The sequence below is a fragment of the Pongo pygmaeus genome, chromosome 1 (assembly GCF_028885625.2).
Source record: "Pongo pygmaeus isolate AG05252 chromosome 1, NHGRI_mPonPyg2-v2.0_pri, whole genome shotgun sequence".
NCBI lineage: Eukaryota > Metazoa > Chordata > Mammalia > Primates > Hominidae > Pongo > Pongo pygmaeus.
The window spans coordinates 148134622-148154739 of NC_072373.2; the positions used below are offsets into that span (position 1 = coordinate 148134622).

The following is a 20118-nucleotide window of genomic DNA, read 5'->3' on the forward strand; positions in this document are numbered from 1 at the left end:
TGCATATGCCTGCATGAATGAATTTCACAAGCATTACACTGAAGAAAATACACTATACATAAAATATTATCCAATATAATATTTTGAATCTTATAAGTGCAATATCTACTTCCATAGTTCAAAAATAGGCAACGGTAAACTACAGGGTTAGTAGTCAGGTAGTGCTACTCTTGGAGGTGTAATGACTAGAAGAGGACCCAAGGTAGCTTCTGGGGTTCCGTATTCTGTTTTCCAATCTGGCTGCTAGTTACACTAGTATGTTCATTTTGTGAAAATCCAGTGAATGTTACCTTTATAATTTGCATATTCTGAGTAATGATGATGATGATTGGAGCCTACTTCCTTGTACGGCTGTGAGAACTATTTCATTATATTAAATGAAATATTATTAATAATATAAATGAGACACGAAGTATAATACCTGGCACTTAAGAGAACTCACTAAACATTAATACCTATTTCCCTTCCCTCTTTCTGCCAGTGGGTATAAAATGGCAGACATCAGTTCCAGAACTCAAGGGATGTTCAAGGCCTCTCTCAATTTGGCCTCAATCTATCTCTCAGGCTTTTTTGGTCCACCACAGTCTATCAGACACACTATATTGTTCAAACCACACTGTACTTCTCCTTCAGATTATCTAATGCTTTGCCACACCTGCTTGCTTTTCACATAATTTACGATATTTTAGAATACTAAAATTTTTTTCTATTTTATTCGCCTAGAAAACCTCTACTTATCCTTCAAAACCCAGCTCCAACACTATTTCCTCAATAAAGCCTTTCTTAGTACTCCTTTCAGTGGCAGTCATTCTCTCCCTTTTTTATTTTTGAGACAGTCTTGCTATCTTGCCAGGTTGGAGGGCAGTGGCGCGATCTCAGCTCACTGCAACCTCCGCCTCCAGGGTTCAAGCGATTCTCCTGCCTCAGCCTCCTGAGTAGCTGGGACTACAGGCATGTGCCACCACGCCCAGCTAATTTTTATATTTCTAGTAGAGACAGGGTTTCACCACGTTGGTCAGGATGGTCTCGATCTCCTGACCTTGTGATCCACCCACCTCAGCCTCCCAAAGTGCTGGGATTACAGGCGTGAGCCACTGCGCCCGGCCTCTCCTTTGTGCTCTCTTAATAGCGAAGACGTTACTTTATTGGGCTGTAATTATCTTTTTAAAATATCTGTTTCTGTTTCAAGCCATGTCAGTCGTATCATAATAAGGTCCTCAGGAATATAAGCTCTCAGGTGCCCCACGGACTAGATTTTTAATCTTCAACAAGTTACATACTTTGCTAAGCCTCAGTTTCCTCCCCTATAAAAGGCAGATAATCATAGTATTTATGTTGTGAGATTGTTAAAAGAATTGGGGTTTTTAAAAATGAGATAACGTTCATGAAGGGTTTAGAGACAGAGCTTAACAGAGTAAGTGATCAATATATGTTAGTCATTACCATTATTAATTCAAGGACAGGGACATCCTTCATTACTGTGTTCCACATTTTTATACATGAAACACATAGTGGATACTCAATCAATATTTATTAGATGAAAGAAAGATGAAACAAACAATCAAATAAGTACAGCAAGAAACTTGCCTATGGCTTTGTAGGAAAGAGAAGGCAAAAGAAGGAAAAGAGAAAATAGGGAAATGGAAAAACTGAGTGCCACACTTCTCTGCATAAGATAAATATATTTGTTAAATTAGCTGAATTAATATTCCAGAAGGAGACTCAGAGGCCTGCTCCCCCCTTGCTCTCTTTAACCTGGATCACTGCATAAAGCTGAGGAGTCCGCAGTCACAGTCGGAAGCCCATCCCTGATAGGCCTGGGCCTGGTAGCCATAGGTGCATTGTTCATAGAAGTGTAACTGATATATCCTGGCCACATGGCTTCAGGAAGATAATGACAATCCAGTTGAAGTCCTGATGACTGATTATTTTTCTAAAACTTAAAGTCACAAGATGTTTATGTTACAATATCTTCCTAAAGAAAAAAAAAGCTACTATCAACTGACAGCCTGTCACGTGCCAGCCACTGCAGTAAGGCACTTTACATACATTACTTCTAATCCTCACAGCAACCCTTGGCAAGGTAGCCTGATTCCAATTTTACGGAGGAGGAAACAATTTGAGAGAGGTTAAGTACTTTGCCCAAGAGAGAGCAAAGGCTTAAACCTGTCTATGTGAATCCAAAGTTTCCATAAACATAATACCAGTACTTCATTACATTATTTACAAGAGTATCTTATCATATAAAATGAACACTAACATTGGGAAAAATATATGAGATGGATATAAATATTCAAGGATTTGCTGCTTTACCTTCACTTTTATGTTTAAATATGTGATAAAAACATTAGATACTATAATTATTGTATTGAATAATTAACTGAAGGTATATTTATTTTATTAAATCGATTTCTCCATCAGCAAAAGACCTCTTATTCAGTGTGAATAGGACATTGCTGGGTAAAACAAATAAGTCAGTTTATGCAAGGTCAAAGGTTTTTCTTTAAGCATGGGTTTGTTGGTTAGAGTCTGAAACAGTTTTTCTTACATATACCCTATCCAGAATGCAACACTTACAATGTTTAGTTTCTCTTTCTTTAAAAGGACCCCAAAATCTTCACATATTTGTGGAGTGAACTAAGTGCAAATTCTTTCTAGAATTTTATTATTATTTTGTCTAAACCTTTTCAGCGGTTTTTTCCATGACTGACTTAGCGGCAAATTTCTAGTGTTTCATGCTTATTTTTTTGTTTCCCCTACACTCATTTAATCAGTATATAATATTTGTTTAAATTATTTAATGAGAATAGCCAGTACAACCATAAATGTGTTTGGTGAAAATAAAAATAATACAACTGACTCCTTGCAGACATATAACTTAGATGGTGAAAGAAGTAAAGAGCAAACTAGTGAGCAGTCTGTGGGCTGGGCTCAGCCTGCTAAGGGCTGTCAGTGCATTTAAAAGAGATTAGCAAGCTTAGGCTATTCTAAAAGATTGGTTAGTAACCTGGGGATCAGTTTGGAGAGCTTTTAAGGTATTAACATCATCTTTAGTTAACAGACACATCCAAGGTTTGCAGTTGGTTTTGTTTTAGATTTGTTATAACTGAAGCTCAAAGCAGTTGATATATGTCCAATGTCCTAGAGCATTTAATTGGAGTTCCTGGAACTGGAAGCCAGGGTTCCTTCAATGGCCACACTAGTAAGATGACAATTAACACAGAAAGTCGTCCACTTCTGGAGACATCTATATTGTTCTAGCATAACTCTGAGGATAGGGACAGAATAAATCCCCACTTTCGTTCACCATGATGTGGGACCAACTTTAATGTTGTGCCTGCTTTTGTAATTGTTGTTAAGACAGGCTCTCACTCTGTTGCCCAGGCTAGAGTGCAGTGGGGTGACCATGGCTCACTGCAGCCTTGACCTGGGCTCAAGTTATTCTCTTGCCTCACCTTCCCAAGTAGCTGGGCCCATAGGTGTGAGCCACCATGCCCAGCTAATTTTATCTATGTATCTATGTATCTGTCTATGGACAGGGTCATGCTATACCCAGGCTGGTCTTGAAATCCTGGGCTCAAGCAATCCTCCTGTCTCTGCCTTTCAAAATGTTAGGATTACAGGCATGAGCCACCATGCCTGGCCTGCTATTTTAATTATAAAGTTTCATTAAATATTATGTAAACTGATTAAATGACTGTGGAAAGGAAAGCATTGTTAAGACAAGTCTTTTCAAAAGACCCAATAGGGATAAAACGCTAAAAATTTACTGCCGAGTTAGATGTGGGCAAGACAACAGAAAAGAATTAGAGAAAAATAATACAAATGTCATTGTGAATGACACAGGACTAAACTAGACTTGAAATCACCTCCCTGTGTGTGTCCTATTCTCCACTCTGCTCTTCTCTCTGAATTTCTTCTACATAGCTTCTAAAGCTTCAGGTGGCCTCCTGGCTTGCATGACACTTGCACTACAGGCAGGACTGAAATGCTGGATACTCTTTTTCAATGCTACCATCTTTATGGCCGTACCTCAGACTGACTATTGAAAAAGAAGATTCAGAGAAAAATAGAAAATAAAATACAGAGGGATCTTTTTATTTTTTAAAGAATGTAAAGGCAAAAATAAAAGAAGGAAATTAAAAAGTAGAATTAAGAAGAAATTTAAATATAAATAAACTTGTATTCCAATAAAAATTAAAGGTTGATACTAAAAAATAACATTATATGAGATTTTTAAAAAAGCATCTGAGGTCAGAAGACAATGAGATTAAAGAAGAAACTCACAGACTAATACATAAATATATATGTATATAGGTGTATATATAGGTATACATATAGGTGTATATATAGGTGTATATACAGGTCTATATATAGGTGTATATATAGGTATATATAGGTGTATATATAGGTATATATAGGTGTATATATAGGTATATATAGGTGTATATATAGGTATATATAGGTGTATATATATAGGTATACATATAGGTATATATATAGGTATACATATAGGTGTATATATATAGGTATATATATGGGTGTATATATAGGTATATATATGGGTGTATATATAGGTGTATATATAGGTGTATATACAGGTATATATATGGGTGTATATATAGGTATATATGGGTGTATATATAGGTGTATATAGAGGTATATATAGGTGTATATAGAGGTGTATATATAGGTATATATAGAGGTGTATATATAGGTATATATAGAGGTACATATATAGGTATATATAGAGGTATATATAGGTATATATAGAGGTATATATAGGTATATATAGAAGTATATATATAGGTATATATACAGAGAGAGGTATATATATACACCAATAAGAAAAAAGGCTAAATTAATAAAATGAAAAGATAATATATAAAAGTAGATGTGATTAAGAACTAAATTAGTTTTTAAAATCAAATAAACATTTAAAAATCAGGAGAAAACTAGTAGAAAAACAAAAAGCTTGAAGAAGAAAGAGAAAGTAAAGAATGCAGGAAGGTAGGCAGGGGCTGGGGACAGAAGTGAATGGCACCAACAGGGCGATTCAGACAGTCCTCAGGTGGAGTAGCCAGAAGAGACAGTGTGTGTCTTGGGCAGGAGCCCGGAGTACACAGACTCATATTCCTTAGGGACTCTTCTTTTACCTCTGTGATGTCAGGACCAGCTACATCTGGAGCAGTCAGTGTGCATGGCTTTTTGGTGCTAATAACAGCTGTGGAACTCCTGGGGTCTCTAGTTGGGCCAGACTGTCTCTAGAGCCAGAATTGAACAGTGTTTAAGTGTTTGGGATCAAGCATGAAGCTGAATTCGAATTCCCATCCCACCACTCTGTAGTTGGCTAAGTTGAAGAATGTAGGTACTTAGTTTCCTTCTGTGTAATAATATGTACCTTTGAACATTGTGAGAATTAATGCAATAAATCATAAAGGTCAGTATAATGCCTGCCTTAGTGGACTACATTTCCAACCCCCTAACACAGGGAACCACTAACCAGCTTGTCTTTCTGAGCTTCCCCCTGTAACTCCAGGGCCCTGCAGAATATATTTTGGAACAAAACAAAACAATAATGCTATTTTAGTTCAAACTCTTCACTTTTCAGATTAGATCTCTGGCCAAATGCGAAAGACAGAGTTAAATTATGAAATTTAAAAGCCCTAAACACACACACACACACACAAATCATTTACAATTAAAACAATATTAACTTTTAAAAGAATGTAAGGAAACTGGCCAGGCTCAGTGGCTCATGCCTGTAATCCCAGCACTTTGGGAGGCTGAGGCGAGTGGATTGCTTGAGGCAAGGAGTTTGAGGCCAGCCTGGCCAACATGGTGAAACACTGTCTTTACCAAAAACACAAAAATTAGCCGGTGCGGTGGTGGGCGCCTGTAATCCCAGCTACTCAGGAGGCTGAGGCAGGAGAATCTCTTGAACCCAGGAGGCGGAGGTTGCAGTGAGCCAAGACCATGCCACTGCATTCCAGCCTGGGTGATAGAGTGAGACTCTCTGTCTCAAAAAAAAAAAAAAAAAAAAAAAAAAGAATGTAAGGAAACTATAAAATTTTTATTTTTCAAATGGCTTTTTAAAAATTTTGCTATTGTTATAGCTTAGTTGTACAGGGAAATAAAAAACAAATACTTAAATAAATTGATTCTCATTTTTTGAGGGTACTGGTCCCACTGCTGACTAGGTAAACCAGTATTCTTTTCAGCTGAGGATTAGAATTTGGATGTCCTAAATCAGAATCTTTTGATTTTTTCCCCCACTACAAACTCCCTCCTGATAACCATGTAAGTTATCTCCAAAGGGGGACACATTAGTAACCAATAAACAATCAACTTTACATATGACTGCCACTCAATCTACTGCGCCCACTTCTGCTAAGATTTACCTTTTAGAGGTAAATAGAGTATCTTTTACGAGAGGTTTCTTCTTCTGAAACACTTTGACTTATTTAAGTTGACTTCCTTACTTCATTTCCATGTTTCTCTATAGACTCAAAAGCAACAAAAAAACCTTTATGACTGGCAGCAGAGACAGAGTCCATGATCTATAAAGAACATTCTTGGAACTCCAAGTAAAACTAGAGGTGACACATGTTGGTTAAATGCTCAAACTATGCAGTCAAAGATAAATCATTCTAGTGAAGGTTCCGCCACTTACCAGCTGTAAGACCTTGAGCAAACTATTTTTCTTCTTTGCAAAAAATAGATAATTAATACCCTACTCAAAGAACTGAGGATTAAGTGCAATAAAGCAACATTTAGTACAGAGCCTGGCATATATTTAAGCATCTGCCAAAAGGTAGGTGCTACCACTTTTATTTCTGTTGTACTGTGCAAAATTAGTGAATGAGACAAAATCATTTAGTCTGAAGTATCTCTAAAAAACTAGACAGCAATCCTTGTTTTGTAGCTCCTTTATTACAGTGGTAAAAGAATTTACTGTATGCTAGTACTATGCTTTGGTTTAAAAGCCATCTATTTATTAAGATTGATATTTCAGCAGAAAAACATAAATGAATCTTTCATCTAATCAGTATCGTTGATACCTATCATTATTGTTCCTGAGTGGTTTTATATAGTAGCTGTCAGCCTTTCTAAGAGAATATCAAACTATCCGTCATTTTTGCCTAATAAAATCAAACAAGAAAGCCATGTTGCTGTGATTTTCACAATGCTTTTAAAAAATCTTACTTCTAACATGTGATCTAAAAATGCTTGTGAAAAACACATTCAGAAAACTATTCATCAGTTGATCATTCATCACTAGTCTCTTATGCCCACACAACACTGGCTTGCTCAACTGTGCCTTTTAAACATTTCTAAGAGATTTTGGTCTTACAGCTTTGATAAGTGTATAATAGAGAAATGTGTGAAAGATTCATGGGGCAGTGTTCTTTCCCCACAGCAGGTAAAGGTTTTGGTGAGCTCAACTGTATTAAGTTACCTGTTTTTGTTGTTTCTTATTTCATTATGATCCATAATGTTAAATGCCAGTATACCTAATAGAATTTCACAATGTTTTAATTCAGAACATTTTCACCAGTAAAAACAACAGGATTTAAAAATCAAACTGGCTTCTGATGGCTTCTGAGAAACTGAACACTCAGTAAAAGTAATGCCATCAGGAAAAGGAAGACTCCAGAAAAGCCTTATTAAAAGCTGAGGAGTGGTCTATTGCTAATATTTGAAAAATGCTTGTAGTACATTTAATTAGCCTAATTACACGGTGCACTTACAGCTTATTAATGCCCTCTGACAGAGATATGTTATGCTGGCCTTGAAAGCTCGGTGGCCATAGTGCCTTGAAATGAACTTGGATAACTTCCAGGAGTTCCCATTGGTCCCATACGTTGTATAAGGCATCGGTAATATGTATAAAATACATTTTGGTTAAAAATGTGCTATCTTTCCTTTTTTTTTCTGTTGGGAGATGGAGTCTCACTGTCACCTAGGCTGGAGTGCAGTGGCGTGATCCCCACTCATTGCAACCTCTGCCTCCCAGGTTCAAGCAATTCTCCTGCCTCAGCCTCCTGAGTAGCTGTGATTACAGGTGCACGCCACCACGCCTAGCTAATTTTGTATTTTAGTAGAGACGGGGTTTCACCATGTTAGCCATGCTGGTCTCAAACTCCCGCACTCAGATGATCCGCCTGCCTCGGCTTCCCAAAGTGCTGGGATTACAGGCGTGAGCCACTGCGCCGGGTCCAATATCCTTCTTAAACATTCAAAAATTTCTGAATCCATTTAACTAACACAATGCATTTCTACAATCATTTGCAGAAAGAATAAAAGTGACATAATCGAAAGTTCTAATTCCAAACCATTCAAATAATAATTAAGGCTGTCACGAATTAATCTCCAAACCCACTACCATCCACTCATTCTTTAACACTAATGCTTCCAGTCTCCCTATACATGCTATTTAAGGACTACTCCAAATCAACTTGGTGCTCACTAGCAGGAAGCATACGACATGGCATTTTCACCAAAAAAAAAAAACAAACAAACAAAAAAAAAACCCCACAAAACTAATTTTATTATGCTGAGAAGTAATTCTCGTCTACATTCAACATGTCAGTAACTTTTCATACTGACATTTGAGATTTAATGAAATAATTTCGGGGAAAGAGAATTAGCTGGAACACAGGATTGTGTAAACTCTAGGTACTAAGCTTTATTGGTAAAATACTGCAGGAAGGACTGCCTTTTAAAGATATCAGTATGGAGAAAATACAAAGAGCTATTTTCATTTCAAAAATTCAACTAGTGTGAATTTCTTCAAGTTTTTCTACTTAGAAGGTTGTAACTTACTGAGTTAAAATTGTTTACAAAACTCCCTGTCCCACAAGAGGACATTAAAAGCTGAGTTTTAAGCCTGAAGTTCAATGTTGAATTGAAGGAACGATACACTTTCTCTTTCCATTGAAATAAATACATAAAGCATACTAAATACATCCATAAAACAAGTGCATGTGAATTTTTTTTGAAATTTAGCAATAAATTTGTGCATGATGCTTCTCTTCTTTTTGGGGAGAAGATAGTGATTTTCTGTCAAATAATGTTTTACTGGTTAAAATATTGTATGTCAGTGCCCTCAAATGTGGACGAGTGGAAATTGAGGACATATTTAAGTGATTTATAGATTTGTATGGATTCTCTTCCACATAAATGAATATAAACACCTCTAAGACGAAAATATACAAATGGATAAACTATAAGTGGGTCTTGTGTGTGTGTGTGTTTTGCCAATAGAACGGCCTTTTTTAAAAAACAAGAGGTCAATCTGGACTAACCTGTAACAAATCACACCTAAAACAAATGAACACAAACATCCTTATTATGAATAGACTAATGCTGGGTGCAATGACTCACACCTCTAACCCCAACACTTTGAGAGGCCCAACTGGGAGGACTGCTTGAGACCAGGAGTTGGAGACCAGTCTGGCCAACATAACAAGATAACATTATTATTATTATTTTTTTTTTTTTTAAATAAAGACTAACAGAGTGAATGTCCCTAGGAAGAACTATAAAAATGTGACTTTATAAGTTCACAGTTGTGACTATCACAAAGAGAAACAATCAAGAATGTGAAAACTGTACATTCAGGTGAAGTCTAGGCAGACCCAAAGAAATTGGGTTAATAAATACAATAATGCATCTGCATTAAAACAGTCAGTACTTTAGTAATTACAAACCTAAGAAACTACCTTGTACTCAGGGAATCCTAGATGGAATTTAAGGCAACATTTATATATTTTTGAAAAGAGATGCTTTAAAAATGACTCTTCTTTTGATGCCAAAGATCAATGATGGCTTCCAAATTGAATCCATAGGATAAAGACGTTAGAGAACAGTAGCCATTTAGGTACGATGCAGTGTTCATGTCTTTAGAATTTTGAGAACTGCCTCAAGAGAAAGAAATAGAACTGAATAATCAGTGTTGCCTTTAAAAAAATTTATTACTGAACCAGCCTGACTCTAGGTAGCTTGCATACTAGGAATTACACATCACACAATACTGTATGGTTGTAGGCACTGAAAATAAAAAGTATAACAAGATGGAAAATTAAAAATACTTGATTATCTAATGCCCTCCTTTAGCAAGTAAAGTTTATAAATCCCTGAAGAATTTTAGCCAAAGAAATGAGTACCATTCTCAGAGGATTGTTAAATCTGTTTGAGAACCTGGGAGGCGGAGGTTGCAGTGAGCCGAGATCACACTACTGCACTCCAGCCTGGGTGACAGAGGGACACTCTGTCTCAAATAAAAAAAAAAAATATATATATATAAAATATATAATATATATATGCACTTAATTTTTAAATCTCATTCCTTTTTAAATTCAAAAGGCATGTGTGTGTCCACATAAAAGTGATTTATAAGCTAGTGGTAGTATTTGAGAATTACAGAGAACCATTAAGCTTTAGAATAATTTTGTATAAATGCTTATGATACAAACAGAAAAAATTTATTTCTTGATATTCAATTATATGATTTTTGAACTTGGAGAAAACCTTTTCCAGGGTAATGAATATTGGTATTCATTATTCATTACATTATAATATAATGTCTGTAGGGATATTATAATCCTTAAAATATGTTTAAGAAATTTCCCAATACTGCTGAAAAATCAGTTAAAAAAATCAGTTAAAAACTTTTTATGATACCCAAATTTGATGGCAGAACTTCCAACCCTTCTTTTAGTCCTGGTACAATGCAACAAACACAAATGCTTTCAGAATATATCCCTCTTAAAACTTATCCAACAGATTTTGTGCATATGTAGTGGGCAATTGGAAGACATATATTCTTTTCAGCATAAAGAACAAACAGGCAACTTAATTGTATCCTTTCATATAGCCATGGACTTTGGTATGATGTTACTTAAACCAAGGTGGGAAGGGGTGGGAATGGACCAACATGTTAAAGCCAATTATGTATCATACATAAGAGTTCACATGTTAACTACTTGAAAAAATTCACATTTATTTACTGTCAAACCGTGTTAAACTTTACACTGGATATTAGTGATGGGCTCATTATTAACAGGTTTACACAAAGGGATGAAAAAAAGCAGAATTTTGCTGAAACAATTTACATTTCATTAGAACTTTATCATAAAATAAATTAATTACTAAATATAGGAAGAAGGAATATGGAAGAGTAATATTTATGTTTTATTTTATTTTTTAAAAAAAGAATAGGCACCTTTTGTTCACTAGAAAGTTTGTGAGAAGTGCCCAGTGCCCTCTTTGCCCTCTGTTCAAGAATAAACAGGGGTGACACACAATCTTTTCTAGATTTCACCACTTTTGTGCAAGGCATGGCATAACTGGCTTCAAAGAGTTTGTTTCTCCCCATAAAACACGTTCTTTTGGCAATAAGAAATTTAAATGTAAGTAATAAAGACTAACTTGTCAAAGCAGAACATTGTATACAGTGGAAAAGAAGTGAAAATGGGTAGAACTTACCATGACAAAGTATAAGAAAAAACATTTCATAACATGTGCAACCAAGAGCTTTTCACAATATTTTCTTCACTCTTTAAAATTATTTTAATGACAATTATATTTCAGTTGGACACAAATGTATTTATTTTACCCTAGCAATAGAACAAAATATAATTTCTTTAGCCATTTTTCATGAGAATAGTTCATTGTACAGTTGAGGAAACATATGAAATAAGGCCTGTGGCTTGATTGCTAGTGGTTAAGCATGTTTTCAATCTTTGCCTTAATGTAAAAGATTTGCAGTGAACTGCAAACTGATGCAGAATATCTCTCCTGCTTTTCCAAGTCTTGTCAGGAATAGTAAGGTACAGTAAATTTGTCCCACAGGATTTTAAAGCCTACGTCTTGTATATAATACAATGCAGGCCTACAAAAATGGTGCAGCCATATTTACAAATTTAGTTCACAGACTGCTGCAGTAAAATGGCTGGAAAGTTTTGTTTTGCTTGTTTCACAATTTCTCTAAACAGCAGCAGAATCTTAAAATACCTGGTTGGCATCTCTTTTCTTTGTAACAAATAATTCACTTTAGTATACTCTGTGTATATACAAAGTTTTTGTATGTTTTATAAAAATTCACAGAACTGCAAGGTTCAGTCATCTTTTTTACACTGGAGAACCACAGGTCAAGAGTCATCTCTTCAAGCAGAGTTTCAGGGAGCTGCGTCAGGCCAATGGTGTCTTTATTTATTAATACTTGCATGTGGCCCTTGGAATTCCTTAGCTGTATGATTAAAGACTTGTAACCAGCTGCATCTGTCCTTCTCTAACATCTCCTTCTGGAATACACCCTTCTTTGTTAATGGGGATTATATAACCATCACTATTGCCCCTGCTGATCTGGTAGCACATCTGAAGCTGATGGCCAGCTCCAAGATTTGGCATGCTTTTATAGTAAATGTCCTCATTCTCACTCCTCCTGGAGGGAGAGAGGTCTTCTTCCATGTCAGGGCTGCTCTCCGGATAGGGAGAGTCTCTAAGATTGGGCATGCTTGTATAAAGAGAGTCTCTGTTGGGGGACTGTAGGTGATCTTCAGCCTCTGCTGTCAGCTGGGAGACATAGCTGTCCGTTCCCTCGGACTTCACTTTCTTCTGGGGTTGGTACAGAAGGGAGTGAGTCCGCTGAGGAATAAGCGGTGCCTCGAGTTCTTTGTGATGGAGCTCCAGCCCTGGGTTGTCGCTGTGCATTAAAGATGAAGCATCTGCCACAATAGCATCATCTTCACTGCTGCTACCTCCAATCACAGGTTTGACTGGTAGCGTGAGCTCAAGGTTGTGAGTCTTGCTGCTGCCCCGTAAGTTGTTGTGCACTAACTCTGAAATGATCATTTTCTCAAAAGCAGTATCATTCAGACTTAGTCCACAGTCCACAACTTGCACGCTGTCATTATAGCCACTCTTGCGCAGCGAGTAGCTGTTGTTAAAATTACCATTTAGCGGTAGAGTATCCATGGCACTTGTATCCCTGGCATTGTTCAGTGAATGTCCTGAAACAGAAGAGGGGGAGTTATCGTTACTGTCTCTGTTCTTTTCCACAGAAACTCTATTTCTTTTGTACAAAACTTTTTAATGTCGTTCAGGACAAAGTTGTATTTGAAAGCTAACACTTGAAAAGTGCCAGGCTTTCCCGCATTCCCAACTGTAAACAGTTGCAACCCCTTAGATAACAGGAAAAAATGTTAAAAATAATATTGTTTTCTAGGGAGGGAAAATGGCATACAGAGTAATACTTTATCAATTTCGGGAGACAGTACTTATTAATTGATTTTGGTCAAATCTCTGACACAAAGAAGACTTCACTCCATGCCCTTGCATAGTTAATGCAAAGCAATTCATTAGTGACATTTACATTTTAAAGTACAAGACTATGGTTTATAAAAATAAAACTAACAGAATTTGTCCTAAACAACACTAAATTAAAAAGGAGTAAGTCACAATACAAAACTGAAAGGCAAATGTACAACATAAACCCACATAACTGGCAAGCAACTTTATTTAAACAACATTCTAACATTTCCTTTTTCTGGAGATGAAGTAAAAAAAAGAATGAAAACATGGACAGATACAAAGAAGTCATGTTAAACAAAGACAGCCATCTCTCATACTGACTGGACCAGGGGCCCACAAGCACCATCCAACATCACGATAGACAGCAGGTGGAATGACTCACTTTGGACAACTCACATCATGTCTGTCTGCTCAGGCTATCTGGCCTAAGAGTAGCTGATATATAAAAGAAAGTAAAATGATTTATTGTAACATGATGAAGAATTTCTAAGCTTCTCAGCAACTTAGTCAGAGCAAGGGTTCAACAAATTAGATTACCAGCAATAGCAAGCCTTTTATTTTTCATTTAATATTTATTATTTTGAGTATTTGGTACTAATAATCTCTCTAATAGCAATGGCCCCAGGCTTCTAGTGGTCAAAGTTTGCCTGCAGCCCTGCAGTCTGCATCAGTCACAGTGACAGCACCGAATGAACCAGCAGAGTCCACTGTACGAGATAGGCCCACAGACACCACGGCCATGGAGGTCAAACGCAGAAATGTTAGAGATTTCTTAAGTATGGGTCACAGAAATTAAACCAAGAATAAATATTAACTATGGAATGGGAGAAGGGTGGCAGCCTTGACTAATATATTTTTATTTCTAAAGGAATGAAAGACTGGATAAGTCTGCTGAATACAGGAAAAGAGGTTTAGGAGGGGGAAAAAAAAACATGGTAACATGCTCTATTTGAATCAGAGTTTGTATTTTCTACAGACACATAAACATGTAAACTAAGACATCACAGTGCTTCTCAAGCAAATGAAAAAAAAAAAAAGTCAAGAGAAAATTAAATGGTCTGCACAATGGAAAGTTAGGTTATTCATTCTCAAAATCCTAGAGAAAAAAAAAATCACAGTCTACAGATAGGTCTGTAAAAAAAAAGAATGAAATGATGTTATTGAAATGAAACTGACCACTGTGAGGCTGCTGCATTGTATGCAAGGCTTGGAGGAGTTTAGGAAAAAATTTAATTCTTGGAAAAAAATACGAAATTTCCCGTTTTAGTGCTCACTCCACTCTTAAAGCTGCAGATATCCTAGAAAATGCAGTTTCCTTCAGAAAAAAAATATCTGTATTGCCTGACACAAACTTCATGACCAATAAATATGTGATCATTCTTGGGCAAATTATCATTAGCAGAAAAATGAGAAAATGAGAGAAGATTATATTTGTTAGTGATCTGTATTGTCTTAAAGACTGTCCCAACTTCCATATTTGAAAAACTGACAAATTTATATCATGTTCCATGTGCAACAAAATGAAATTGTGATAGTTATTTGTAAGGCTTCCTTTAACTTGGTAGACACAATTCTCTAGCTTCATAAATTCATGTTATGTGCTATAATCTTTATAAGATTATTAAAAAAAAACCATTTTGCACTTAAAGATATGAGTGACACATGGCTCACTTGCTAGCATTTTGTTTCCTCTGTAGAGGTTCACTGTTTTCAAAGATTTTCTTTTGTTTTATCATTGCTTGGTAAATACAACACTATATACTGGATATAATCCAAAAGGTCTTTTCTATGATATGCTGCAGATTTAAGCCATCTTTGACTGGTTTTGAAGAGGTATCTTTTTCTGCCCAAGTTCAGGTAATTCACTTGAAGATTTTCCACAGCCTGTAGCAAGATTACTGTGGGAATGCAGAAATGATAAGTCAATTATTAAGCATTTTGGTTGACAGTACTTCAGGCTTTATAGAGCAAATTATTTCAGCATTGCGTATACTTAAGTATGGACAGCATCTGCTACAGACCTCCATTACTGACAAAAGGCAGTACAGATGGATGTACTGTTTGAATTTGGTAATATTTTAGTTGCAAATTGTGAACCACTTGCCCGCTGAGTCTACTTCATGACTGCTAGTTATGTTTTAACTGTGCCCGTTAAAAATCATGCTGAAAAAATTTACATTTGATAGGCAAAGTTAAGTTTTACTCCCATACTTGTCTCTCTGTAGATTGCTAGAGGAAAGCATAAGGAAAGTGAAAAAAAAACAAGAGAATGAAAAGAGAAGCTGCAGTTACATTAAAAAATAATTTTAAGAAAAAAATGGAAACGAAGTTCTGTGTTTAATTTAGTGGCAAATATTCATCACAAATAAAGATTATATGCTAGCAGTAATTATGTGAAAACTTTACCAAAATCATAAAAATTCTGTTAATATTAAATATATATATGCTTTTATTTAAAATAAGCTATTAAACAACATAGTAATATAGGATGGGTTAGTGACAATCTTTCCCCCTCCCCCAATTAAAAACTATAGGTATAAGCTGACTAATATTAACTTTATTCTGAAATTTTTCTTAAGAAAAAAGAAAACTACCATAAAGCTGCACTATACTATAGTTTGGATATACTGATAGGCTGAATGTGGTTTTCTATAGCTAGGCATCCAAATTATCTTCATTAGCTAATTCATTCCAGAAGCAAATTTTGTCAGCAAGCTTTAGAATTAACTGAACAGTATATTATATAGATAGGATACCTCTAAATGATATAAATCTTGAAGATGGGCTCTCAGACCATGTGATGTCAGTCCTGTAATAATATATTAAGATTTATGCCACCTGTGTTAAAAACATGGATCATTATTGTAAATACTATCATGACTGAGCTTTTACTATAATATAGTGCAGTTTTAGAAGCCTGGCAGAGGCAATACCGTAATTTTTTTTAACTGAGAAATTAAGAATGTAATAACAAATATATGACAACTTGAATATTTTAGAAACAGGGCAAAGATCATAGCTCTGTTTAGCAGCAAAGAAAGGTAGTTTTATTTGTAAGTAAAGCACACCTGGTGAGTTAAATACAGGAGCTGAAGGGGCATTACATACAACTGTTTCAGCGAGCAATGTGTTATAGGGGTTGTTAGTGCCGTGGGGTCGAAGAAGAGGGTTTGTTAGTAGGTAATTGCCAGTCATTCCTAAAGTAAAAAAAAAAAACAACAAAAAACAGAAAAAAGTACATCAGTTTCTTATTTTAGCGTTACAGTTGTAGTCAACTATTTTTTTATATTCATCAAGGGTAGTGGACAAGTTGGCAATAGAAAATCTGTTGAAATGTTCTGACTGTATTTGAACTACTAATTTGCAGGAGAGAAGGGAGAGGGAAGTTAAATTTCAGTAATTCACAGGTGCTTTCTAAATCCCCCAAGTAAACACCTGCTGAGGATGACATTTACTAATTTATACAAAAGCACTGTTAAACAAAAATGGCAATTAAATGCATAGAGATCAACATTATGTTTCAAGATGTTACTGCTTAATATTAAAAACGTAACCACTGAGGCCCAGAAGAGGGAATCTCAAACTTTCAGAATTTACAGGTGTGGGATTATCCCTCATGAAAACATCTGTGTTAATACCAACTGAGCAGGAGGAAAAACAACTTTCACAGACAGGTAGAAAGTATGACACATTGCAAAAAGCTTCTCTTAGTAAATGCAAAAGCACACATGCTGAGAAAAAAAAAGACTATACAATGAATTATTAGATCATTCACAAATTCTATATAACAAGAATTTTCATTATGTAATGTTATTTGCCAGGTTTCAAAAATGAATCATTGAATAATGCATTTACTTTTTGATAGCCAACAGAATGAAGTAAAATACCAAAGCAACAGAAGAAATGCACATCTTTCATTCTAACTGACAAATAACAAACTTTTAAATACTTACTGATTATGTTTTGCATAGCTAAAGTAATTTGGATAAAAATATCTTAAAATTCAGGTTAGTATTGCTACCACTCATACACCTTTTTCCATTTTAAATGAGAATCTCACTAGAACAATGTCAACAGTTTAAAATGTCATTGTATTTCATTGTAATAAATTCTAACTTGTATTACAAATCAGTACATATCAAACTGAAAGTAGCATGATAAATTACCTTTCCAAGGATATATACAATACCATATAATTTTTCATACTGAATTGGAATGTATTAAGCTTTTATTCAAGAATACATGTGTGTGCATATACTCTTTTCTAAATTACTTCATTTCCTAGCATATTTTAAGAACTATATTTAAGAACTATATTTTAAGAACTAAATTTAAAGATGCCACTGTAGATACATCAAAAAATACAGAAAAAATTACTTAATAAACTTTCATGTATTTTTGTTTATGAAGATTTACTACACGTTTTTAGCATTTATTTTTCACTTTTTGAAAGAAAGGTTAAAAAAGTTCATAATTTCCATGGTACTGTTTCATGTGAATAGTAACTATTCTAATTTTATCAATGTTTTATGAAGAAAACCTTCATAAATGTCTTGGTCAGAAAGGATAAATCTGTACTCCCTAAGATAATATTTTTAATCTGTGGCAAGGTATATTTTCAATAATTACCTTCAAGCCACATCCTGTTAATGCGGTTTAAAATTATATTTCTTACATTACATTATTGAATAAAAGGAACTTATATGTACTTTAATAAATGGTAATAACTCAAATTTTCCTGATAACTGACCTTGATTAAGTGTTGAAGTGCTATTGATGTCACCTGAGATAAAAGAAGATTCTGATTGTTTTCTCACAGTATCATTCCACATTCTTCTTATACGACTCTATTAATACAAAACAGCAAGACAAATATGTTTTGTTAGTTTCCCCAAACTTACCTTATTAAAGACATACAAAGATTTACCCTAAACAACCTATGTAGGATTATCTGGTGGCCTTTTAAAGAATGTGTGTTGTTTCTGGTCTAAAACTAACAATATCTATTGTTTATTTACTAAGCAACTAAGGGGTTATTTAATCCTCCACTCTTAAAAACATGTTATTTTATGGTCTTTCTTTAAAAAGTGGAGATCACTGATCATTCAATATATGTTTATTGAGTGCCTGCATTGTGCTATATGGCCTTAGGCTAAAAGACGATTACGACACACTTCTTAAATAACTCTCCACAAAAAAGGACGTTCACATATAAAGAAACACTGAAGAAATGTTTAAGAAGACATTAAAACCAAAATACTAAAAAAGCAAGTATTTGCTATCTAGATCATTATAATGAGGAGACAATTAGTGCATCTGAACAGAACATGTCTCAGTAGGCTTTCTATAAATAAGGTTAATTAAAGATGCTGTCAAACTCTTTGTTACCTGTGTGCCAGAGGAATAGCGAGCACTGGTTCTGGTGGTTGATGCCTTCACTGAACTGTGGGGACTCTCAGTTGGGAGGCCTCCACAGCAGTATGAGTGTCTGAAGCACTTGCCATATTCTTTTCGTACCTGCATTGAATAATCACAAGACCAAGGGATTAATATGAACACACTTGCTTCTCTCTCCCTAATTAAATGAACAGTGAAGACAACCGAAAAGAATTAAAGTTCCACTAAGACTTATCTGTGGAGAAAATAAATTGAACTTGCAAAATCAAGTTCAGTTAAAATTACTGGAATAGTAATCAGAAAAGTATCTCTGTCCACTAGACTGGCTAGTAGAATCTTTAAAATGTGATATAACATGTAGACATACTCTATATCCTGTTATTATTATATAAATGTTAGTTATTAAATAATAGCAATATATTTATAGTTTTATTCTCTTATATATTTAGTAACTCCAATTTTTTATGCTAAGAAAACGGAACAAAAAATTTAGTATTTTCCTTGCTTAATTACATTTAACCACTCTGTAATTCAGTCATTTGAGTTTTATATGCTTCATGTCCTCTTAGGTAGGTCAATACAGAAACCTCTTTTGCTGGATTGCATAGTTCTGCGGGTAACCTCTTTATAATGACAAGACTACTTTGGCACAAGAATAAAGAAAACAAGTACTTTGATACATTTGCCTCTAATTAGGAAGGAATGTTTTCTTCATTTTCTGATGTGTCTAGCTTTAACATTTGGTGTAGAGAGTCTAAGATGTCTATTCACTTCATTAGCACACAAGGGAACTATTTATGCAATTTCCATTCACATTAATGAGTTACCCATGTAATTTCCCTTTTCCCCTGAAGCCTGAATATATGAATGCAAAAAAAAAGTTGTTAGGTCTAAAAAAAGTTTCAACTAAACTTTAAAAAGTGAACTCCAAACAACTGCTAAATAATAGGGCCCCATCTAAAGCAGTGGTACAGAATTAAGAGGGAGAGGGTGCTGCTGGACTGTTGCAGCTATACCGGCATATACATGTTTTCTTGTGGGTTAGAGCCAGACTGTGAAATTACAAGACAGACAAGAAGAAACTGCATTAAGAAAATATTTTTTCTAATAGGTTACAAAAACACTCAAAAGCTTTTCCTCAACTCAGAAGTCTGTGTGCAGTAACTGCCTGGAAAGACCATGACTTTGACACTTATTCCTTGCAAAATTAGAAAATTAAAAATCAGTAGATGGCCTTTTAAATCTAAGTGCACTTGCATTTTCATCTTTTTAGCTTTATTTAATTATATCTATTAAAACAAATAACAATGTGGTTGAGGCTTCAAAGCATTTTCTTGGCCTAAGTATGCTCATTGAAGCAGTTAAAAACCATGATTTTAACTTAACCATTTTGTATCATATTCT

General features: G+C 35.0%; 1 protein-coding gene across 25 annotated transcripts in view; it reads right to left on the reverse strand.

Annotated features, from left to right (window-relative positions):
• Nucleotides 1–10985: 10985 nt before the first annotated feature.
• ADGRL2 (adhesion G protein-coupled receptor L2) overlaps nucleotides 10986–20118 on the reverse strand; it is a 295308-nt gene continuing 286175 nt past the window's right edge. For 11 of the 25 annotated variants that reach the window (XM_063653684.1, XM_063653672.1, XM_063653691.1 and 8 more), the window contains 4 exons: nucleotides 18706–18834; nucleotides 18068–18164; nucleotides 16386–16514; nucleotides 10986–13016 (listed from right to left, as the gene is read on the reverse strand). In XM_063653684.1, coding sequence (XP_063509754.1) covers nucleotides 12262–13016; nucleotides 16386–16514; nucleotides 18068–18164; nucleotides 18706–18834 — 1110 coding nt within the window. In that variant the 3' untranslated portion in view covers nucleotides 10986–12261. Of the gene's footprint in view, nucleotides 13017–13699; nucleotides 13753–16073; nucleotides 16156–16385; nucleotides 16515–18067; nucleotides 18165–18705; nucleotides 18835–20118 lie in introns of all 25 variants that reach the window. The other 14 variants (XM_054499971.2, XM_063653709.1, XM_054499973.1 and 11 more) reach the window with 4 other exon arrangements.